Source organism: Pteropus medius, unplaced genomic scaffold (genome assembly GCF_902729225.1).
Source record: "Pteropus medius unplaced genomic scaffold, Ma_sr-lr_union100, whole genome shotgun sequence".
NCBI lineage: Eukaryota > Metazoa > Chordata > Mammalia > Chiroptera > Pteropodidae > Pteropus > Pteropus medius.
The window spans coordinates 328,889-354,989 of record NW_024352790.1 but is presented as its reverse complement, the minus strand read 5'-3'; the positions used below and the strand labels follow the sequence as shown (position 1 = coordinate 354,989).

General features: G+C 34.8%; 1 protein-coding gene across 2 annotated transcripts in view; it reads left to right on the top strand.

Annotated features, from left to right (window-relative positions):
* The window catches only part of ARHGAP18 (Rho GTPase activating protein 18), a 160,684-nt gene that overhangs the window by 96,806 nt on the left and 37,777 nt on the right, over positions 1 to 26,101 (top strand). For both annotated transcript variants that reach the window (XM_039849950.1, XM_039849949.1), the window contains exons 2-5: positions 8,265 to 8,461; positions 10,733 to 10,968; positions 14,386 to 14,449; positions 18,639 to 18,817. In XM_039849950.1, the coding sequence (XP_039705884.1) occupies positions 8,265 to 8,461; positions 10,733 to 10,968; positions 14,386 to 14,449; positions 18,639 to 18,817 (676 nt within the window). The remainder of the gene's footprint in view (positions 1 to 8,264; positions 8,462 to 10,732; positions 10,969 to 14,385; positions 14,450 to 18,638; positions 18,818 to 26,101) is intronic.

Genomic DNA, 26,101 nt, shown 5'->3' with positions numbered 1-26,101 from the left:
ATGGATTCCTCCGAAAAAAAAGAGGAGCACAAATTTGAAACTGAAAAGGCAAAGACTTGATTTGTTAAGAGCAATACAAATAAGGTTGTCAAAAATTGTGTGTGCTGATTACTACCTTTGAAGCCAGACGAGTGTTGTGAAATAAGAACCAGGTATAGACAGTTGTGGTGAGGAAACTGGACTCCATCTCAGGAAAGAACAGCCTTAATAACAGACCAGTGAGTAGGCTTCAGTCAAACCCAGGAGGCCTGTGAGAAACAGCAGGGGAGAAGGTGGGGTCCCAGGATGGGCTATGGAGGTAACCTCAAATTATGGGTCTAAATCTATAGAAATGATTGTTTGAACAGGGGACGAGGTGGAGGTCAGTGGGTAATAGTGGCAGTCAGAGAGGAAGCAAAGTTCTTACTGAGGAAGGAATGGTGTACCACAGTGGGGCCCAAAGCGTTTCAGAGATGATGCTAAAGGAGAGGTCATGACCCAGAGGCCCATGCTGGAAGTTGTCAGGGAACTTCCTGACAACTGTAGTTCAGTGAGGAACTGGAAACTTCCTCCCATCCCTGATGTTAGTGTCATTTATGATCTATCTCATGATAGGTTTGAATAGCTTGCTTGAAAGACATCTCTGATAAGGTGCCCAATATATAATAGGCATCCAACAAATATTTTAAAATTTGTTTTAGAGATAGAGTTGACAGAATGAAATCAGGGAATATATGCTTAACAAACTGTACGCCAATGCTTAATATTAGGTGCAGTTTGATATGAAATAAGCCCTTTCTTTTGTATTCCCTCATCAGAAAGCCTACTTTCAAATTAAACACCCAAGAGTAACAGAGGCATGGAACAATTACCTATTAATTACCTTTTAGGGCTTTCTGATTACTAATTTCTTTACTGTCTACTTTTCATTTCCCTGTCTTATTCCTTGATAGTTTTGTACAATTAAGAAAAAAAAAAAACCCTTAGAAATTAATTTGTAATTTTTTTCAGAGACAGCAATAATTCAATAATTAATAATTGAACAATTTATAAGCATCCGCTATAGCAAGCAGTTTATTGAACCCGGGGTTACCCAGGTGAAAAAACAAAACGACAACAACAAAAACTACAGCTTCTTGCCTCAAGGAACACAGTTTAGTGGTAGAGAGACAAGTGTGAGTATTACAGTGCAGGATGTGGTAAGGGCTGTGGGGAGACTGAAAAAGGGAAGAAATGTCTTTCTTTATTCCAACCCCCAAGGAGAAAGATACCAAGATATGAAATTGAATAATGACAGCTGGAAAACAGATCCACCTGGAGTTCCCAAGCTCAGGATGCAAAGTAGTTGCTGGTGTTTAATCTCCAGATGGCTCTACAACTAACCAGAACAAGAAAAGGAAAGAGTTTTGGAGATTAACTTGCCAGGTACAAGGTGTCAAGTGGATACAAGTTATGGTGACAGATAATTGAATGAAATGCATACGTAAACTCAATTTGGTCTTCTTTGAACCAGTATTCCAGGATCTTGATAGTTTATATCTAAGCCCCACTGCAAATCCCTTCACCTTTGTCTTGGAAAATGACTTTAAGGTTAAGATCCCCTGGCTCATTTTGGCAATGTGTTACCTCTCTAAGGAGGAAAAACTGCCTTCCGAGAGAGCTTTGGGGATCTCACGAACAAAGAGGATCTCACTTCTACCCAGAACTAGAGCTCTAAAATGTCTGGCGGCCAGTGATAGCCCATAATTTCCCCTTTATGTACCCAACGTCTATACCTAAAAGGGAAGGGAGTTTTTCTAACTTGCCTTGGCTGTCTCCTGACTCTCTCACATGCCTTTTTGTCTCGTGCCTCCTTTCTTGCTCCTAAACTTGGGTGGTGATCACTGCATATATCCCCATTTTTTTTTAGTGATATTCACATATAAATCGGTTTCGCCATAGTTTCCCATAAAAGTGATAATGCCAGGTTTTCAAACCTGTCTCGCAACAGTATCACTAACGGGCATCTCCTCTCAGTTTTGCTTAGGCAATGTTGTGTTTTTAAGTGGATAATCAGTTCATTTACTCATTGTTTTGCTGTGTGTCAGGATTGCATGGACACTTAGAAGGCCTACCAAAAGCTATATAGATGTGAAATGAGTTGTATTTTTAAAGAAAAAGAAAGCTGAAAGGAATAATGGGTAAATCTTATTGGTAAATCAAACGAAAGGGGAACAATATATGCAAAAAGTAAAAGTAAGTTTACTTGAAATGTGAAAATTAATATATTTTTAAAACTAGCAATTCAGTGGGATAGAAGAGATGAGGAATCTTTTCCTTGGTTTCTGAAGGCCTTTTGGGTGTGGAGAGAGGCCAGTGTGGTATTGCTTTCTAATCAACTTCTTACTGCCTTCAGGCGTTGCCAGTGCTCTTTTCTCCTGGTTGTCAGAGCCACTTCTAGTAATTACTGCTTTCAGCTAAACAATAGTAGGCATTCACTTCCAAGGGAGAAAAATGACTTGGGTCATTCATATGCTGCAGCTCTTCATAGTCATTCAAATTCAGTGTATTCTGATGGACAGGGCCATTACAGAGTATTAATAGCTGCACCATCTTGTGATGGCAGTGATTACTTTTTTAATATCCCTGAAAAATGAAAGGGAAATATCTACACATGAGAAATATGTGTTGGTGTTCAACAAAGAGTTAAAATATAGATAAGTGGAGTGAAATTTTAAGACATTTTTAAGATGTTAAACATCTTCAAAACAAAGTTTTTTTGTTTTTTAAATACTGGTACCTTTGAGGTTATGCCCCAGTGCAAACAACCCATATTTTAGAAAATGCATTGGAAAAGCATTCTTTGCATTTTGAAGAGGTATGGTATGATTTTTAAGTGTATTTTTTCTCTAGATAAGTATAATGGTATATAATGGTCATTTAAAAACATTAATTATAGGCTGTCAACAGGATCACTTTGGTTTTTGCTCTGTGCAGTACAAACAGAAAGAGTGAAGCATTTGATGCAAAAAAAATTAAATTCTACCCTTTCTAGTCTACTTGGTATAATAAAATGACCACTGAAGAAGAAACGAGGACACTAATCTTGATTCTAACATCACTTTGCTGGGTGACTTTAGGGAAAATTTAACCCTGGGCCTTATTACCTCACCTACAAAATGATGGGGTATGTTTAAATCTCTAGGGTCCAATATCATTCTAAAGTATACACATCAATAAATGTGGCTTTATCTAAAATATACTTGGTGATTATGGTTGATGATAAATCATGATCTGAGTAAGAACCTTTTGCCCATTAAAAGCAGAACAAAACAAAACAAATATTATTTTGTTGGTCTTATATTTCCCAACCCAGTCACTTCTTTTCCTGCATTGGAAATAAATCTGGGATAAGAGACATGAAAGTGTAGCTTTTTTAAAAAGGACCTTGAAAGAAACCAAACAAACAAAACCAAGTCCTAGCATCAAAGGACTTCACGAAAGCATATTTTGGGCCATATAAATGCCTCTGGCCTCTGAGTGAGGCAGAACCAGGAGACAGACTGGATTGAAGTATAGCAACAGGACTCTTGATAAGGTAGGTATGTAGAGATTGGACCAGATAGTTAAATATGAATTCAAAGGAATGTCCTAGTTCCAAATAAATCTGCCTTGAGATGGCTGTAGGAAGAGGTATAGATGACAAAGGAGTGTTACGGAAAATACACATTTTCAAATACACTGGCTGAAAGGGGACGTTTAGAAAGAACTTCTGCCCCTCATACAGGATGGATAAAAGCAAATGATAAAAGATGTTGGAAAGGCAAGGGTTTTTAAATGACATTTTTATTCTTTCTCGTTGTAGTATAAATTAAATATGGATATACCATTGGAATAAGTCCCAGTTTTGATGAAAGGCTATAAAACTAAACTAAAATAAACAAAGAAGTAGGTCAAGTGTCACTAGGAAAGCATGTCTGTTTCTTTCAGTAAGACTTTCTGGAGCATTGCCCACAGAATTGGAAAGTGCTTTTTGAGATCCATTAGGTGTTGTTTCTGAGAAATCCTAGAGCAGCGGTTTTAAAGTGTGGTGCAGGAACACCTAGGGGTCTCAAGACCCTTTTAGGGGTCTAGGAGATCAAAACTATTTTTATAATAACACCAAGACATTATTGGCCTTTTTCATTCTCACTCTCTCATGAGAATAGAGTGGAGTTTTCCAGAGATTACATGACATGCAATATTGCCAAAGATTGAATGCAGAAGCAGATGTGAGAATCCAGATGTCTTCTATTAAACCAGACATTAAAGACAGTTTCAAAAATGTGAAACAATGCTACTCATCTCACTATATATTTTTTTGATATGGAAAATATAGGTTTTATTTCAAAAATGTTATTTAGGTTAAGATGTTTATTATCAAATAAACTAGTATTTATTTTTTTCCATTTTAATATCTAATAATATACATATTGATAGATATAACCTATATAAGCAAAAGCTCTTTGGGGGTACTTGAAAGTTTTAAGTGTGTAAAGTAGTCCTGAGACCAAAAGGTTTAAGAACAGCTGTCCTAGAAGAACCTTGGAAGAGGGCAAAGGTGACCTTATTAAAGAATGGGAGGGGCAGTTATATATGGTTAGCAGTTATACAGATGTTAGCAATGATACGCACTTGAGTGCCCTCTTCAAGATTACGAGGCATTCTCACTTGATAGTCAACAAACAAAACAGTCAAGATATTGATATTCTTCCCATTTTATAGGTAGGAAAAGTTAGGATGAGAGAAGTTAAGTGATTTTTCAAAGTCATAGAGATAGTTTAGTAGAGCTAGAATCATTTGGAACTTAGGACTGTCAGTCCCATATGTTTCCATGTCACTTCACTGAGTGCGTTGGCACCAAGGATGATTCATCAATCAGCCTGTTTTCTTCTGGTAGATTACGGTATAATGCATGGCAACCTCCACCTCCTTATGAAGAGCAAATTATGTCAGACTGGTTTAATATCCTGAATGACAAAATAAATAGGCATTACTAATACCCTGAATAATATCAGTTCATTTGCAATTCACTAATCAGGTGAAAAAAAGGTCACAGAAAAAAAATAGAATAAAATATATCCTGGGGAAATATAGAGAAACAAAGCCTCACTTTTTATAAACACAGGATGAGAACATGTTGGCAAGACGAAAAAGGAAGAACATTTCATGAAGGCCCATGAGGGCCTGTGAAGCTCGTATTTGCTGGTGACGTTAGTGTCCATGAGAAAAAGGCAGCGATAATATTGTGATGCGTCGGCATGCCAGCTGCACAAAAGCGCGACTTGTGCAGCCAGCTAGAAGGCAACTCCTTTCAGAGGACAGTGTCTAGTTCCGTCATCATGGCTGTAAAAGGTGAGAAATGAAAGCGTGTTTGCACAGTGGTCCTGGAATGATTAGCACAGAGGATTCCGGAGAAGAAGTGAAGAAGAAAGAATGTAGAACAGTCGTTTGCCCATCAGTCAGGTGGGGGTAATTAGTAGTTGCCTGTGGTACAAACTGTTTCTTCAATTTCGGCACCATGTGTTGACTTGGATCTTTGGGAAACATAAAATATTTCTGCTCTGCACTTCATTATCTGTAGCAGATGTTGCTTTAGGTTCTTGAACTCAATTTGCAGAATGAACGTGGTATCATATAACATACTCCTAAACGCAGAAGAGGAAACTAGTTAACTGGCCTCTTACCAGGGCAGTTTTAAGAAGCGCCAGGTTTTTAGCCATTTGCCTGTCTGGAGTTTAAAAGTAGAGTTTATTATAAAAAGAAAAGAAGTGATATGACATGTTTATTGATGTAAATTGTAATTAAAGAATGTTCAGTTATTTTTTCAGAGAAAATACAAAATATATGGCTGGCTGACTAAGGTGGGTAGTCTCTGACTGGTTGCCTCTTCCCCAGTCCCCATCCTGTGATATTTAAAAGAGAAAATATTTTTTTGCAACATTTACCAATGATAAAAAAAATTCACTCAGTATCTTCTTCAAGGTTATCACAGCAAACCTGTTCAGCTTTTGAATCTTATTAAAGTACAAATATTGAGTGGATTCATCAGCTAAGAGATTAGATTTTTGCTTTGTGTATGTTCTGAAAGCAGGGCTTGATATAGAAGGTATGTTTACGTAATCATGCTGTTGCTCAATGCATGCCCTGGCATTTTTCTGCACATACTATCTTAATGGAAATTTACTGGAAAATTCTTGCCAGAATAAACACATTCCTTCAGGAGCAAACGGCTTAATGTACTTTAAGTTCAACTGCACCTCCTTCCTGTGAGCAGATAAACCAAATTATTTGGCATTAGTCATTATTCTTTACACATTCCGCAGTACTTATTATGGCCTCCCATAGGGCTAAGGGTTGTAGAAGAGAAGGTAGGAATAAGGAAGACAATCTTACATTATCACGAGAGATCAAACAAAAACAAGGATAGGGCCTCTATGTATTTGATATGAAATAAATCAAAAATAAATCTGGCAGACATTCTGTGAATTACCTTTAGCTATCCTGGTAAAGCAGAATTAAGAAATAGGACCTATACAGAAGTTGAGCTGCTGATCACAGGAAAAAAAAAAAGTGTGTGTGTGTGTGTGTGTGTGTATTTTAAAGAGAGATAACTTTCTTATTCACATTTTAAGAAGCAGGAGTATAAACTCTAAAATGAGTAGAACACTGACTTTATCAAGGCCACTTGGGTAAGAAGAATGGACCAGGAACAGGGAGGGAGGAAATGCCCCTTGAATTAAGGGATAGGGGAAGATAGGAGAGGCAAACAATAGACAATGGAGACTGGAGGAAAGAGATTCCCACAAACATGTCTCAACTTCCTCCAGCTGGTCCTGGCCCTAACACTCACCCGTCACCACCCCATGCTTCCTTCTGAGGAGAGATTATAGCAATTTTTCATTCATTAATGCAACCAACATTAATAAACCGAGTAATCAAGGCAGAGAAAACCATTTTTAAAGGAATAAAATGGCCTATTAGCATATTACAGTTCTTTGGTTAGTTACATTGCATTTATTTGTAGCAATAGGCAATTAGGTTCTTTAAATTTTTCTAAGAAACCAATTGAAATTGAACTGCTGGGTAACTTTGACTTGTTTAGTGACCTTCTTCCTTATGTAGTATTAAATCTGATTATTTTAAATAATTATAGGAAAGGATAGTTTAAATGTGATAGTTGCATGCTATTAAGGAATTTTGTATTAATGCATTTCTTTTCATTTTCTATATGTGCAGTAAGTAAAACCAGTCTAGCAAAGCATTACGTCTTAACATCTTGAGAGAGAAAAGAATTTGAAATTAGAATAACAAAACACTGGTTCACCAATTATTGTCCCTATTTAAATTATATTTTTTAAAAAATTGAATATAAAGAGGAAGCACCATAATTGATCATTTTCCTCTTTTAAGTTTTAGGGTTTGTTCCATGTCAACATAAACAATATAAAATAAGAATTTAATATTTTTATTATAAGGTCCTTCAATTCAATTTTAGCGGGTAACATGAGACTTATAAAGAAAAAATATGGTTGACATGAAATCATAAAAATGCCTTCATTTATTCAATTTATCCTTTTCTTCATAGATAATATTTGATATAATTATTTAAGGAGTAATTCCTAGCTATTTATTCAGAATCGCCAATAAGTGAAATTTCACTGTTTAAAAAAAAAATACACATAAGTAATGGGTACATTTATAAGATTAGAACTTGCTTTTTGTAGTAGAGATAACAGTCAACTTAATATATCATTCTTTTATTTATGTTTTAGTTCCAAAAATAAAATGGAAATTCAAAAAGTACTTCATTCATTGATTGCAGATATTTGCTATATAAGGGTTGACTGAGTTTGGTTTACAGATATAAATGATAAATGTGACATATTGTATAAAATTTAGTCTTAATGTAATTAACTAATAACTTGTAATCAAGATTTCACCTGTTGTTTTCTAAGAACAAAATTTTAGGTTAAAAGAAGTCAAAATAATTTAATTGAAATAGAAATGGAAAAATGATTTCTCATATTGCTATTTGTTCTTCACTATACTTTTTTTTTAAAAAAAATAATGAAACTGTTCATTCTATAAGCATATTATAATCAGTAGCATCTCAAGGTAAATAGTTTCAAAATATATATAGCTTTGGTTTTACTAAGGAGAAGTTAAGGAGTTTCCAAATTCTCTAGCTCAGTGCTATGATATTTTAGAAATTGTACTACTTCCTCATGTGCTAAAATGAACCATTTTTTCTTTTGACTTTATAGTCGCAGATATGGCCAGTATGCTCTGAACCAAGAAATCACCAAAGTTAAGGAAAAGCCTCCATTTGATCGATCAAGTTCCCAGGATTCGGTGGATGAACTATCTATGGAGGACTATTGGGCTGAACTAGAAAATATCAAGAAATCTAGTGAGAACAGACAAGAAGATCAAGAGGTGGTGGTTGTGAAAGAGCCTGATGGTAATAACTAAATAATAAAACTTCTTTGTTTGTATATGTATTTATGGGGGATGAATACATGGAAAGGAAGAGGAGAACAACAACAATGAAAAATTAGAGATGGGGCAACCCAGAAAAGATAATGCTAGTTGGCTCTCAACTTGAAAGTTACTGTTTGTGGCAGATTTATGGATGCAGCTGCCAAATTCAAGCGGCATGAGTAAATTCCTTTAGGCTTATATGGCTACAGTCTTGTTGGCTAAGCTTACTGTATCATAAAATTTTAGAGTTAGATTTGATCTTTGAAATCATCTAACCTCCTTTTGAATTCCTTCTATGGTATCCTAGCCAGATGATCATATATGGCTTCTGGTGCATGTAGATGCTGATGGAAAGCACACTGTTTTTCCATTGATCGGTCAGTTTGAATTCTTTCGATGTTCTGTAGTTTATCAATTTGCAATCTGCTGTACTCTACCATTGACTCATGTGCCATAGTTTTGCTTTTCGGAAGAATAGAACGAGTCTGTTCTGTTTTTTACATGATAGACTTTCAAATGTTTGAAGATATCTTGTTCTTCACCACATCTTTTCTAGAAGGAAAATAGATACACATAAACCAATCCTTGTGGGTGGTTTTCTGACATAGCCCAGTACTGGTCATCTTATCTTTCAAAGTATAATACTCCAGATTGGATGCAATGCCACAGGTTTAGCCAGCTAACCTAAAGGTATAGATTTGGGCAGTATAGATGGCATTAGCCTTTTTGGCCTCCGTATTTGCTTCTTTCTTGTATTTGGTCCATAATTTCTCTCAAGTCTCTTTGCAGCCATATTTCCCACAGTCTTCGCTACTATACTTGATATTCTAGAAGAAACATGTAAATATATTTAAACTAAATAATTAAATATAATTAAAATGAATTCATTGATTTTTATTTATTATGTGATTATCAAGAAGAATTGGGAATGTTTTTACATGTTTATGCCTTTTCTTTGACTTTAAATTGAGTTTTACCTCTACTCTTTAATGGATAAAAGGATTCTATATTATGTTGTTTGCTTTCCTTATCATGGCAATATCAGCTTTTTTTTCTGGCAATTTGGTTTTGTACACCTCTACTAAGCTTTACCTTAACGTTATTAATAATAATGGCTGACTTTTTATGTTAGTGGTAAACATTTTTTGTTGCCTGGCATGCAGAATGTCTGGCACTATATTATGTTTCCTGAAGGCAAGGTTATTAATACTGACTTCTACCCTCAAGGAGTTTATATAGTATAGAAGGATAGATAGGCAACCCAGTCAGTACTACACCATGTGATATGAGCTATATTAGAGTCCTGCAAAGCTCTTCCTGTGTAACATGCTCACATTTGGTTATGAGTCACCCAGGATAGCTGTGTTATAGGTTACAGATGAGAAAACGGAGTTAGCTGGAAGTTAAACAACTTGCCCAAAGTGAATGATATAAGGGCTCAGAGATAATGTTGATGATACCAGTCTTATGTGTCCCAAGTAGCTGGTCTTTCACTTTCCTCTATAAAACTGATGCTTGGAGTGAAAATATTCTAGCTAGCTTTTTGTTTTTCTATAATTTTTATTAAGATCTCACATAATATTTGCTTTACTGTTTTCATTCTGCTTTTACTGTTTTGAATTGATCCAGTTATGTAATGGTTGCCTAAAGTAAACTATTTTTTTGCTGAAAATAGTGTTTTTTTTTTTTTTAATTTGTGAAAAACATGAGTCTGATGTGCTGACTAGAGGGATTAAAAAAATTAATTTGAAATTGATTAGTTCCTGATGTTCAGATGCTCTTTACTTCTTTACCACACTTCCTGTCAGCTACAGTGAACAGAGAAAACAAATTTTTTCATCAATTAGTGTTGGACTTTGGGGTAGTGCTGAATTTAAGCCAAGAAACAGGACTTTAACAGATATCCCCAGCACTGACTTCCTTCTGTAACTTAATGGAAATAAGTTATATTTTCATTGCTTGCTCATAGAAAGGAAACAGTATTATCTTTCTATAGTTAATCTGCAGAGAAGTTATAGAGGTTAATTACATGTGAAGTCATTTAAAAATTTTAATTGAGTATATATGAAATAGATCTAAAATTTGATATCTTTGTGGCTAGAGTTTATGGCAGTTGTCCAAGTTTCATATAATGAGTCTTAGCACTGTGGTTTGGTTGCAATAGAAGAGTTTCAGCAAGAGTTTTTTAAAAGCTTAAAGATGTGAAAGTTCTCATTTTTTATTTAAATGCCATTTTTCTCTACTGTCTTAGAGGGCGAATTGGAAGAAGAATGGCTTAAGGAGGCCGGTTTGTCCAATCTCTTTGGAGAGTCTGCTGAAGATCCCCAAGAAAGCATGGTGTTTTTATCAACATTGACCCGGACCCAGGCAGCAGCTGTTCAGAAACGGGTAGAGACGGTCTCCCAGACCTTAAGGAAAAAAAACAAACAATACCAGATTCCTGACGTCAGAGACATATTTGCTCAACAGAGGGAGTCAAAAGAAAAAGTAGGTTTCCTTTGTTTTGATGTTAAAGCAAAGGAATAATTGCTTAGAATCAACTAGACCAATCCAATTCAAATAATTAAAAACATAATGAGCATTTATTATATGCAAGCACTAAAGCTCTGTGCAGGCTTGTGTTAGGTGACTTTGGAATCTTAGGAGTGGCCCCAATCCCCCAGACAATGTGATTACCAATTGTTCTTTACAGAACAGTAAAGGTAGGGGATTCTTCCTTATCTATTAACTCTTGTAGGAATATTTGCTTTTTCCTAGACACATTGGGGGATGATTGGAAGTGGAATGTGAGGGAGCTAATTGCAGCCGAATTGCAAAGCAGGAACCCGGAAACATGAGATAGCTTCCCTTTTGTGTCTAGCACTTAGCATGGTGCCTAGTACATAGAAGATTTGAGTAAATATTTTTTAAGATGATTAATTTATTAGTGGATAATTTATTAATTGTATTAATTTATGCATTATTGTTGGAGTCTGCTAGAGACTCTGGGACTGATGAGTGAAAAAAAATGTCAAAGAAGGCACGGTAAGAGACATATTGCCCAGAACAGTAATACTCAAAACAGCCCAAAACAGCCAGTTGGTGGGCTATTTACTATTCATCCATGAGGACATAAGGAGCTTGCACAAAATGTAAATTAATATAATTTATTCCTTCATCAGGAAAGTCTTACTACCAAAAAAATCAGCTGAACTAAATGATGTTCTTAGGATTAAAGTTGATTTCCATTCTGGCTTATTATTCTCAGGTGACACTGAATAGCTCTAGCCTAAAAAACCTAGTAGGGTGGTTGGAATGAGAGCAAACAAAAGGAATATTGAACAATGATTGCAATGATAATAATAACACCAATAATTGCTGCCACCACTCGTGAGCACTTAACTTTGGTAACCATTCTCCTTGCCTTATTTCATTTACTTCTTAGAGCAGTCCTGTAAGTGAGGTATCACCATTTCCATTCTATGGCTGCGGCTCGTAAACAAGTAACTTGCGCAGTGTCCCATAGATAGTAAGCCTAAATTTGTTCGACTCGAGTATATTTTTAACCCCTATGCATCCTATTATATTTGGGTTTCCATGATTCCGATATTAACTAATCCAAGCATGAGATTCTATTTACACTATAAATACAAAACAACAAAACTGTTATGACTCTAAAAGAAATAAGGGAATGAGAAGGTTTATATTTAAGGTATCTTTCTGTCATTGTAGAGGGAGTTTGCTTTTTGTAGACATTCCATTCTTATAAGAAATCCTTTATAGCTATAGATCTAAACTCCATTGGCATGCTCAATTGTGAATCAAATCCAGTCTAATTTATAATTTTGGGGTCACTGGATTGTTCCAGGCAGCAAGAGATCTTGCTGCTGTGATGTAGTTAAGCACTGACAGTGATTTTTGAGACATCCACTGGAGTAGGTTTCCAGCTGAGAAAAATGAATGGTAAGGAAATATGGGATTATGACATATCCTTCCCAATGAAAGAATCCTTTCTAAGGCAGGTAAGAGGAAGTGAAAAGTGGGGTGGAAGTGCAGAGAGCTGAACTTAAGCAAAATACATACCCTAGGATTCACTTCAGTTTCCACGAGGATGTTGCTACTACGTGCTAGAAACAACCTTTTTCAGTAAATTCTTGGTAATGCCTAAACCATATCATTTGAGTCCAAGGTAATTGTTGGAGTGCATCATCTGATCAAGTCATTAAAGGAGAAATAGCACAAGTAAATTAAAATAATGTTAACTTGCTTACACTGCATGCCTTTAATTGAAACACTGCCACCCATTAGAATATATCCTCCATTCTTCAAGCAAACATGGGCTAGCCATCTTCACTTATAGTTCTTGTTCTCAAATAAGTACATATTCAGCTCTTTTATTTTAAATGCTTCCTCATGAAGCCCTTGCTGACACGAGGAAATATAATACAGAAATGAATACCATCTGCACTGTCATCTTCAATTGCTAAGGAAAACAATTCTGACCACATGTTCCAAAATACATGTTCACATGTAAGATTAGAATCGCTCGTTGTATTCATTGTGCCAATGACAGGCTCGTGGGCAAAGGAAGGAGGGTTGTATTGCTTAATACAGAGGGGGATTGAAGTAGTGCCATGACCCTTCTACCACTTCTGTGATTTGGTAGTCACTGTACACTCTCCCAGGTACCGTCACTCTGTGTGGTACACTAACAACAGTCTCTATGTACCTGCCCCATTGCTTTTCTGGACTCTACCTAGACTTCAGGTGGAGGGAGGAGTGCTTCTTGGCTCACAGCTTGAGGTAAAAGCTATGACGAGGATGACTAGAAAGGCCACCTTCTTTAGTGTAGAGATGGAAATCCAGTAGGATGATTATTTTAAAAATAGTTCATTCAAATAGACGTCTATGTATGATTGATCTAGACTCCTCTTCCTGATTACCAAATTCCTTCTCAAGCCTGACTTGGAAAGGTGGTAGTGCTGGTACTGCTTGGCTACACTTTCTGGCGTCAGCATGTTTTACCATGTCCATAAATCCCTTGGAGGGCGACATTTCTTAGATGTCATTGCTCCAACTGCTTGAAAAAGGAGTTCCTTTGCATATTGGTGCTCTTATTACCTGTTTGATAATTTATTTTTAATTCCTTTCACATTTGTTATGAGCTTTTTTTTAATTTGAAGATTTCTATTTTATTACCTACATGTCAACTGGTAATTTTGTTTTATAATAGCATTATTGAGATATAATTTGCATACCATCTAATTCACCCATTTAAAGTCTACAGTTCACTGCTTTTTAATATATTCACAGATTTGCAACCATCACTACAATCAATTTTAACATATTTTCATCATCTCCAAAATAAAGCTCTTACCCATTATCAGTCATTCCCCATATTTCCCTCTTAGCTCTAGGTAACCACTAATCTGCTTTCTATTTATGATTTGCTTATTCTGGACAGTATATAGGAACAGAAGTATTCAATATGCGGCCTTTGTGACTGGTTCCTTTCAGTTAGTATGTTTTCATGGTTCATCCATGTTGTAGCATGTATAAGTACTTCATTTCTTCTTTGTTTCAAATAATATTCTGTTGTACAGATAGACCACATCTACTCACTTATTGATGGCTATTACTAGCTTTTTTGATATGTTTGTCTTTTCCCCTCAACTAAATAGTGGTGTTCTTGATGGCAGGGACACTCTTAATGTTTTTTATTTTCCCCATAGGACTTAGTATTGTGTCTTAACAATTCATGGGTAATAAAATATTTGTTGATTATAACCATAGTACTTTTTTCTGTGATTGTTAAAATTCTGAATACATTTCTTATACTCGAAAGGTTAGTAATGGAATTATTTGCAATACCATTTTTCTGGTTGTGAGTTGGAGATGACTAAATGGCCCATTTTCTATCTTTAGGCTCCAGATGGCACTGAATCACAGTCAGTCAGAACAAATGAAAACAAATACCAAGGAAAAGATGGTATGTTGGACCTGTTCTCTTGTATTTTCCCGTTTATTAGTATAACAAACAGATACAGCCTTTTAAAACATTCACTTTCAATTCTAGTAAGCAAATTCTATTAAAATAATAATATAAAGTACTCAAGTAGATAATTATAGAAGGCTGAGAAAATAGTGGGCCTTTGATTTTTTTAAAATTTTTTTAATGTTTGTGTATCTCTGTTCTAGCCTCTCTACATACATAGTTGTCACATTTCTTGAATCCTTACCATGTGCAAGGTACTATTAGGAGGTGTTTACCTAATTTAATACATTCAAGAGTTCTGTGTAGTAGGTATTGTTTTTAACCTATTTTACAGATGAGAGAACTAGAATTTAGAGATGTGAAGTCATTTTCCAAGGCCATACAGCTAAAGTGGATTTGAAGCCTTATTCTCAAATCATAAGTTCTCAATCCATAAATGAAGGGGTCTCCAACCCCTGGGCTGTGTACAGGTGACCTGTACCAGTCCATGGCCTGTTAGGAACCAGGTCACACAGCAGGAGGCGAGGGGCTGGTGAGTGAGTGAAGCTTCATCTGTATTTGCAGCTACTCCCCAGCACTAGCATCACTGCCTCAGCTCCAGCTCAGATCATCAGGCATTAGATTCTCATAGGAGCACCGGTCCCTGATGTCGAAAAGGTTGGGGACCACTGATAAGTGGATTGCTTTTCAGAAAGTTTAGAAAACCTTAAAATAGTTAATTTTTTTTGACAATTGATTATAATTCTCATTTACGTCCTTTTCCTCCTTAATACCTATTAATTTAGAAATAGATTAGAAATTCAAGGCATGGATCAAAATAAATATTAAGACTTTGTTAGTACTTATCAAGAAATAATTTATAGTTATTTCATTTATTTACAATAAAGAAAAATGTTCAAAATTAAAATGATAGACAAGCTTAAAAATTTAATCCTTCATGTGTTGTTATTTAAAAACTATAACAGAAGTGGTCTGTAGCAGTGGGATTTTAGCCAGGGGACTGTCCTTCTCTTTTGTTTTTGTTCTTAAGACCTGGCATCTGGAGGGCCCATGTCATTAGTGTTGTACGTGGATTGGAAATGGTTAGGGAAGAGTACAGGGAGACTATGGAGGCCTGGGAACTGTTCCAACTATCCTATAAAAATCAGGAGTTTAGTCCAAGATTATATGTGGGCATTTTAGAGTCTTAGAGCATCCAGTATCTCAATTTTCCCTTTCATATTCTTCTGAGAACTTTTCTCCTGCACCCCTTCCTTTGAAGAAAATACACGCACACATCTGTGAATACATGTAACTGTGTGCATGTGTGGGTATAGACACATACATGTCTATATATGTTTATTTATGAAAGCACCTCCTTTTTATTATTCTGTGGAGGTTTCTTTAGTTGCATTTTTTTTTTCCCCAGAATGAAATTACTACGTGTTTCCCCAGGTCTACATACCACCAAACGCTGAAGTGGCAAGCTAGCTGGCATAGCCTGTGCTGGCCTGCTAGAGAACTGGGTCATCAAGAGAGACAGATGAACCTTTTGTGCCAATGTCAATATGCTTTAGGCTTTGGAGAAGAGCAACTGGCAGTTGCTAAATGAATACTGAGGAAAACATTGTCTTTTCTTGATGTTTTCCTCCCTTGCCAGAGATGGTGATATAGGCTATATAAACAGAAGTTCTGGAAGATGAGTTCATTATATGAGCACTTTCCAGTCTAGCTTGCAGCAGGCTAGTGAAGTGTAACAAACTTGCTGTCTGATTTACATCTGCTTTTGCTGGAATGCTGTGAAGTGGGCATAGAGTCTCCAATCAGAATAATAAGAGAGAATGTGTGTAACACCATCCAAGTCACTGAGTCTTTACTACTGCACCTGTTCTGGGCAATGCCATACTCTTTTGCTAGCCAGTGAATTAATCAGCGTTATGCAAACATTGAAAGGTTTGGAATAAAATGCATGTCTGGAGTGCAAAAGTACAGCTTTCTGCTTGAAATCCAAAGGCATGGGTAACATAGTCTATTGTAAGTGTTTTTCCTACACTTGGGCTTTTGTACATGTTTAGTCAAATATATTTATTCGAAATGAAAAGGTTTTCAAGTTTTAATGTTCTAAGAGCTGTAATGTAGCAAGGGTTAATTAGTCTACCATTAAGCATCAACCTTAACATTTTAGCAAATTTTACAACTCTGTGTATATGAAATACTCAGCGTTAATATATACATTTAGATAAAAATGCACAAATAATTTTTATAACTTTCATATTAATATGTGTATTTTCTTATTTTCTTTTTTGATTTCCATAAAAAGGAAAATTCTTTTTTAAAATAAAGGCCCTCGGGATATTTCATATAATCGGAAAACTTTAAGATTTGTAAAATGTTTATAAGCCAATGCTACTTACCACTTCAAAACCAGAGGATAATGAATTAAAGAAATCATATTATTTACTTGAAGACTTTAAGAGTCAAAAAGTTTACCTCAGCATTCTCTTAACTTTTCTCTTTGAGAGTAGATAATTGATTCATGAATACTTTTGTTAGACAATTCACTATCCATTTCCTGTAGCAGCACCCCCTCAATCCCACTGAAACTGTTTTTTCTACTATCTACCCTAACTTCATTTACCATTTGAATTTTTATGCTTTTATATACCATGCTTGTTTTCATTTTTGCCATGTTTTGGAGGAAATTTATATTTTTAAAATATGTTATAACTTAATTATAATTTCTCTACTCAGTTTTTAATTCAATGCAAGACATTCGTTTAAGGTGGTGGTGGTGGTGAATTGTAATTCTGACCGGAGTGGGGGATGCGGAGGGAAAAAGGGAGTAGTTTTAAAATTCTTGTCCATATATAGTCAGCTTCTGGAAAAGTAGCTTCTAATTTAGGAAAATGGCTAATCTTTTTTATCCCCCTTAAAATGGTTTCCTAAGAAACCAACATCCATGTTCACAGTGAAACATAAAACAGTGTAAATTAGTGGGAAAATAAAACTAAAATTGTGCTTTGGCATTTAAGTTAATAGTTTAAAAGTTAATTGTATAAAAGTCTGGTTATTCTAATTTAAAAATTATCACAGGAGTTGGAAAAGCATAAAATGTGGCATAGATGACATCAGATAAATACTATCAAAGAGCTCACCATGAATTAAAGGTCTGCAATGAGAAAATAACAGTAATCTTGCTGTTGGTTCCAGAGTTTTTTTAATACGAGTTGTATTAAAAGCAAAAACTTATCAAATAGTCAAATTTAGAAGCATTTTCACCAAAGCTTAAAGCTGGTGTTTTCAGCAAAGCTTTTTAAACATTATTTTTTTCCCTGTGGAATTAACAGCAAACAAACAAACAAATGTTAAACTTATTATACCTTTGAAATGTTGATATAAATAAATGTCTGGAAATTATTTGACTAGGTTTATAGTTATAGGACCTTTGGTAGTCTTTGATAGAATCAGGTGCAAAACCTATTGATTCCTGTACCAGGTACCTCCAGACCTGACTCCCACAGTGATAAATTTTTGGCAGTAGCTCTTGTTTTGAAAGTTTTACTGTGATAGGTAGGTCACATTCCAGAAAGGAGATGCAGGGAGTAAAGAGGTCTATTCCAGGAATCTGTTCTACTGCGAGGAAATTAAATAGGATATCGCCAGTTCTAAGACAAATTACAACTAACTTCCTCCTTCTCTTTTTTGGCTTTTAATCCCCCAGTGTAAAATATAACAACAAGTAAATCGACCAAATTTTTGTGAGGTTTTTCAGTCAGAGTTTGAGATTATCGAGCAATGTTTTGGAATTCAACCCAATCTAAGAATTGTGACCTCAGGGAAAGATTCTACAATTGAGCTAAGAATTTCTAGTCGCTGCCATCCCCCTTCTACTCTCTGTGCACCATTGGTAGGATATCCTGAATATACTTTTGACAATTAAAATAACCGTTAATTATTGCCTATAGTAAACAGTACTTTTCTTAAAGGTTTTCATATAGTCGATGTGTTAGAAGTAAAAAAAGAAGGAAGAAAGGAAGAAGGAAGGAAGGAAGGAAGGAAGGAAGGAAGGAAGGAAGGAAGGAAGGAAAGAAACATGGAAACATGGAAACAAACATGGAAACATGGAAACAAACATGGAAACACATGGAAACATGGAAACATGGAAACAAACATGTGAATTGGATCTTTTTTTCCCCGCCCCCAGACCAGGCATCTAACCTAGATGTTGGTGAAAAGGAGCAGATCCTACCAGTGCCTGAGGAAACACCTGCCTCTGAAACAGATATCAACCTGGAGGTATCATTTGCAGAGCAAGCCGTCAATCAGAAAGAGAGCTCCAAGGATGGGACCCAGAAGAGCCAAGGCAATAATACCCTATTACCTGTACGTAGTACATTATTCAGATGTCACTAATAGAAGTGATTATTTTTAATCAGCTTTATATTTTGAAAATATCAAACCCACGGAAAAGTTGAAAGAATAGTATAGCAAATACCCATACAATCTTCATTTAAATCCAGTCAACAGTTAACATTTTACAAACTTTGCTTTCTTTCTTTCTACATCTATCTGTATTTATGTTGTGCTGTCAGGTATATACTCTTTTTTTTTTTTTTTTTAATTTGACAAGGGCCTACAAAACAAAACACAATTATAGTACTTCAAAAATTGAACACTAAAATTGTATTTAATATACTATTATAGTGAATTTTCTCCAATTATCACACTATTGTCCTTTATAGCTTCTTCCTTCACCACCCCCATCTGGGATTCAAACAAGGGTTATATGTTGCATTTGATGTCATCGTTTTTGGTTTTCTTGAATCAAGATCAGGTTCCTTGCTTTTGTTTACTATGTTCAAAGAGTCCGAATCAGATTTCTGATTTTGTATTTTTCTTCATGACTAGATTCAAGTTAAACATTTTTGGCCAAACTTCTGCATAGATTATGTTTTTGCCTCCTACTGCATCATCAAAAGAGGAGCACAATGTCAAATGGTTCCTTTATTGATGATGGAAGTTTGAGCACTTGGTTAAGGAAATGTTCACCAGATCTCCCCAATGTAAAGATACTTTTTCCTATGTACACTTAATACTAATTTATGATCCTCGAAACTGGATGAATATCATATTTGCCAGTAATAACCTATTACTCAGAGGTTTCACAATGCATTTGTAATCCTTGCCTGAAACAATAATTAAACTGGAGATTAAGAAAGTGATTTTCTAATTCTATTATTTCTTCTACGTTGATTGGCTGGCAATCTTCTATATAATTGCTTTTTCTCCCTTTTCTTTTATTGTTATTGAATATCATTACAGACTGCTTCCTTTTTTCATTTAGTGATTTATAAAACATTATCATTTTTCTTTGATTTTCAAATTTACCCAACTTTGACCATTAGGATCCCTTCAAGATGGTTTCCATGTCCTGTTAACATATTCTCAACATTCCTTTACATTCTTGCTTTCTAGTACAAAATGTTCTTGGCTCACCTTGTACTTTTCTCATCTCAGACTTGAAAGAATCCATTTCATCAAGGAGCACTGGTTCCTTTTAGTAATAGACTGTATTTAAAAACCAGGCTTTATGTACTGAGTGTTCTCATTGCTACTGAATGTCTTACATTTTTTTTAAAAAATATGTTCGTTTATTGTTTGTTTTATAGAATTCCACAGATGTTAAAAAGAATACTATAATGAATCCCCAAATACTCATCACCTAGCCACAACATTTATTAACCTATGGCTAGTCCTGATGTACCCGTACCCCCAACCAATTCCCTATTCTGTATTATTTCAAAACATCTCTGAATTATATTTTATTATTTATAAATGTTTCAATATTTATTTCTAGAGGCTAAAGAAGTTTCTATTTTTAGAAAGTCATATCCATATTACCATTATTATGTCTTTAAAAATGTTAACAATTCTTAATTTCAAATATTCAGTCAGGTGTTCAAATTTCAAACTGTATTACAGATTTCATAATTTTTTTTTACAGTTTGTTTGCCTCAGAATTCAAATAAGGTTTATGTCTTTTAAGACTCTTTAAATCCCTTCCTCCCTTCTTTCTTTCTCTCCTGTGTGTCTCTCTTTCTCTCTCCCTCCTTCCCTTTCCTACTCTTTCACTTCTTTTATCACTCTTCCTCATTCACCCAATCCTTCCTTCCCTCTCTTCATTCCTCTCTCCCTTGAAATTTAGTTGTTGAAGAAATCTAGTTATTAATTTGTAGAGAATTCCCTGCCTTTGACTAATTCTATTCCCATGTTCTTCTGTTTCCTTTAAATTGGTTGACTCTAGATTTATCATATCAAGATTCATTTTTTTTGGTGAAGACTATTCACATATGACTCTATGTTAAGAGACACAAAATATCTGGTTGTCTTCCTGTTTTTGTGAGGTTATCAGCTGTTGCTGATTAATGCTTGGATCCTTTACTAATGGTTATAAAATTATGTCTAATTTCTTTTTAAAATTTATTAGTTTGACTACTTTAAAAAAAAAAACTTTCTCAAAATGGTTACTTACTTTTACTTACCAGTCTTCAATTTTATTTTGCTCCCCAGCATCACTAGTGACCATTTAGTGTTGTTTTATTTTAATTTTCTTGTATAAATACTATCAACTTATGGTTTTAGATGTATATGACATGACATCAGGCAAAATTTCCCATTTTAATCTGGCGTATTTGTCTGTTTCAAGAAACATCGGTTCCATTTATTAGAAGTGTACGTTTATGACTATGATCAGGACACTATGAGTATCGCTTTCTCTGGGTTGGTCATTGTTTAAAGCCTTTTGAGAGGACAGAAGTACACCTGTGTCTTCTTTCTTCCGTACTGAGAATAGTGGTTCTTATGATACATCAGATAATATAATTAGAATACCACATAATTACTTGTTTTATTCTCCACTATAGTATAAAGCATTCTCAGATAACAATACTAACAGTACTATCAACAATATGATTATCAGAAAACAGTTTAAACTTGTTTTTCTTTAGTTTGTATTTTGTTTTGCAAGTATGTAAAACAAAAACATGGTTCAAATGTCAAACTAAAATCAAGGTGTATTAAAAATCTAACTAAGTCTAACTTCTAGCCTTGAGCTATCATTCTCCCTTACAGGTAAATTATTTTAATTTTAATTTTATGGTTATTCTTTGGTTCTTAGATAAATGGTAGCCCACTATACAGACTTCTCTTCACCTTGAGACTTTTTCTTTTCACTTAGCAGTATATTTTGGAGATTGCTCCATAATAGTATAGAAAAATATTTCTCATTCCTTTTTATAGACACATTGTACTCCATTGTGAGAATATATCACAATTTTTTCTTTTTTTTTTTTTATTCAACCAGTCTCCTAATAGTGGGCATCTGGAGTGTTTTTAGGCTTTATCGTATATTTTTAAGAACCTACCTTTAAGAAAGTTTATACCTAGAAAAAGTGAAGGAGTATGTATCATTTGGCCTAAAGAGATGATTTACACTCTCAAACTATCCTTAGCCAAAGTGTCTTTTCAAAGTGAGTCTTCATCTCAACAGACAGAAAGGATTTAAAGTAACTGACAATAGAGTCTAATTAAACAAAGTGAAGACATTGTTGACTTTTAAGTTGATTCAAACAATGGCATAAAATATAAATTATCTTCCACTTGTAGACTTAAAACAAAACTTCCTATCAAATTTTATTCTCTGCTTAATAAACTATTTTGTGCTCACTGACCTTCTCAATTTTATTCTTGTGGTGCCCCAAGCTTAACGTAACCTTCCTATTTCTACCATCTGTTTCATGTTTACTAAGGAAGTCTCAGCAGATCCTTTGGGGTCTAGCTCAGTATCTACCTTTACTGTTAGAAGTCTTTCTGATTGTGAACTTGCATTAAATAAAATATCTAAAGTCATTCTTTAAATTATTAGATGCCATGCTTTTGATAATTATTGCTAATTGATCCACATATTTATTTATAGACATGCATCTGTTCATCGCTACAACCATTCATTTATCCATATGTCTTCTAGAAGACATGGACATATTGTAAGCTTTCCATAAGTGGTTGATGAACTGAATATTTGTATTTACCACTCTGAGGCAGGTGTCTAAGCAGGTAAAACCTTCAATTCCATTTCTACTCCATGCTCCTCTGCTTCTGAAAATATGCAGTAGGCTTTATGTAATACATTGTTCTCTGTTGACCTCATTTTATATCCACTTCCTTTTTCTTACAGTATCAAACAATCTTTGTTAATTCTTTATGATCTCTCACAGTGGATTTCAATTTCTCCTCTTAAATTTGGAGATCTGGTTTTACAACCTTTATGTGCTTTAGTTTGAAAAGTTAACCACTACTAACTGTGGCATTATGTACCCAATATATCTCAGAAAGTATACGCTGTACTTATTTATCAAATGATCTCCATGAGGTAGATATTTTGTTTCCCATTTTTCATACACATTAGAGAGATTACATGGCATGCTAAGGCTTGGCTTCAGTGACTAAACTTTTGAAGTCGGAGTTTGGTTTCTGGAGGACCACGCTGACTCCACTTAATGTATCCTAAGGGTAGATATGCATTTAATTTAAGTGTGAGTTTAAATGTCCTTGTATTGGAGCTACTGACACCTTGTTCAGGATAGCTTAGGATGTTGTGTAAATAAGATTCTGGTTTGCTGAGTCCATCATATAAAGCAGAAATTTCATATCACTCCTTCATCCTACCTGAGAGGCTAAAACCATTAAGGATTTATTCAAGAATTTTTAAGATCATAGCTTTGAAATGATCTTTGACATGAGTACGGTAAAGTTCATACCCTAGGTGCATGCTTATATTTTAGTTCTTAGGTCCTTATTTAGTCAGTGTCTTGGACACTTATTGAATTATGTTTAATTCAAATAAATTCATGTTTCATAACAACTCTGGTTGCGTGGCAACACAGTTCCATGCATACTAAAGGCCAAAACTAGACATGCAGGCCCAAGTTGGGAATTTGTTGGAGAATGGAATACCTCTCGAGTAAGTTAAATGACAGCAGAAGCAATGGTAGTTTGGAATCGAGTGAGGACACTAAAAATCTAAGACAGACACAAACTTGTACATGATATAAAAATAGGTATTTAAGGTCATAATCCCGAATTGTCAAGAAAAGGTTAAATTATGACTATTGCTCTTCATTAAAAAAAAAGGAAATATTTTAAAAACCTGCAAATTTGAAAGATTCTGAAAACATTTATATAGAAAAGTATTCATGCTCTGGGGATGAAAATGAATTAAATTCTATAATAAAATCACATATTACACATGAAAAAGTCTTAAGTAGGAAATGACTTGCCTAGCAGATGCTATAAAAAAAGTCATTGGTGGAAAGTGACCAAGGGAAAATAGATTCCCTTGCTTTCCAAGTCAAAGCTCAAGTGACTGATGAGTAAATAAGTCAAATTCATCCTAACTAATGAGGTGTCTAAGGGGCCCCTAGTATTATGAGGATGCAGTCCTGAAGAGCTACCTGATGAATTTACAGTAACACATGAGAACCAATATTTAAAAAAAAAAAAATTATCTCACTCTTTAAATATATTTTTCAAAGAGTAAAGAGCTTTACCCTTTTGCTGAAGTTGCATTGCCTTCTCTTATCCAATGAACTGAACCATCCAGTCTATTAACTAAACAAAACTGCAGGAAACTTCATAAATATTTAAAGCTGCCTTTATGAATTAAACATTGGTATAAAGAACTAAGTTCTTTCATTAAGCACAATGTTAAATAAATAAATAAATAAAGCTCATGCATGGCATGTATTGCTAGGTAAATCAAATGTTTGAACTAATAATATTTCAGGTTCCTTTAAACATTTACCTCAGGCAATTCTTTAAATAATTATATTACATATGTTTGGCTTATTAGACCAGAGCAACTAATTTTAATGGATTTTTTTTTTTTTTAAATAAATCGTTGGCAAATAGGATTGGGTTTAACCCTTCAGAAAACAATGCAATTAGAACTCTGGGGCCAAGCATGAGGAAAACGTGAAAAGTTTTGTGTGGTTTTAAAGAAAGAGCTCTGTAAAAATCAAAGGAAATGAAGGGACCCTGCACCTCACTGAATCTGATTCTGTGCTTTCTCCCTGCAAGATGTGTATCTTCATTCATCGACTAGACTGGGACAGAACCTGCAGTGTGCTAAGCCTATGATACAGTCAGGTTACAGGTGATTAAGACATGACTCCTCTCCTTGAGGGCCTCACAGTCCTACATCAACACAGATCAGCCTAGATTCCTCCCTGCCTGCTGTGATGGATGGGAAAAGTGGAGCAGAACAAAATGATTACTGAACTTAGGATTTAGAAGCTCTGAATTTGCATCATTATTCCATCACTGGCTGCTATTTAGTTCTCTTTACTGAGCTTCAGTTCCTCCACCTAAAATATGCTGTAATAATTCTTATCCTATGAGGATTTTTGCAGAATAGAATGAGAGACAGTTTATCAAATATGAGTACTATTCTTATTTTTTCCTATCTTGCAGTAAGTTAGGAAAAAAGGAAAACCACGAAATCTTGAAATTGAAAAAGTTTGGTGAAAAAAATGTAGTAATAATACATACCACTTTTTGAGTGCTTAATATGTGCCATTTGATCCCTACCACAGCCTTATAAGGTAGGTTCTATTATTACTCCCATTTTACAGATGAAGTGGCTGAGGCACAGAAGTTGATATAATTTGCTAGAGGTCACATAGATAGCAAGTGAAGGAGATAGGATTTGCCAGCTTAGTTTGGCTTCATATTCTCAACCCCTTTGCATAGCACCATGGAGGCCATTAACTGTTATGCTGGAAATTCACTTAGGTTGCTTATTCAATCATGTCTACTGCTGTTTTATTTAATATTCTTATAGAGGGAAAAATGTATTACCAAAAGTTAAGAAACAAACTTATTCTCCTATAATGGACTCAAAGATTTTCTCTTAGAGTTGAGTTTGCTTGAAAGAAATTAGCTCCTGAAAAATCCAAACTTGCAGATTTTAAGAATTGTTTTAGGATGACAACTCTCAATCATTTTGGTCTTATAACACCTTTAGGCCCTTAAAAATTGTCGAGGACCAGAAAAAGCTTTTATTTTATCAGTCAGGAAGGATGTTGGTGATGAGAATAACTACCATGGCTTCTAGCTTTGACAAAACCTCAGATGCGTGGTCTCTTGTCCAGACATTTCTAATTTCATATTGTTAGAGTGTTAGTTGTCTCTTGGGGATTGCAGGTCTCTATAAGTTTGCTGTGACTGAACACAGAAGGCATATGCAGATTTCTACAGAAATTATGATTCCATGAAAGATTTTGGGGAGATGAAGAAGGCTGGCCCGAGGTGATTTTGGAATGTGAAGAATTTCTTTGTATTAGGTCCCATGGATATTTGTCACTGACCTGTGTTCTTGAACTGTGAAACGTGAACATGTAGACAAAAGGATAGTTCTTTTTATAATTAAACAACTTAAAAAATTGTGCGTATGTTGGGGGAGGAACTTTCATTAATATTAGTTATACCTATGGACATTTACCATATTAGAAATTAAAGTTGAGAAGTTTAAAAATATTTATTCAATTTAAAACAGTATTATAGTTGACAACTTTTTAATGAAAAATAATATTTTCTAAAAAAATTAAGAAA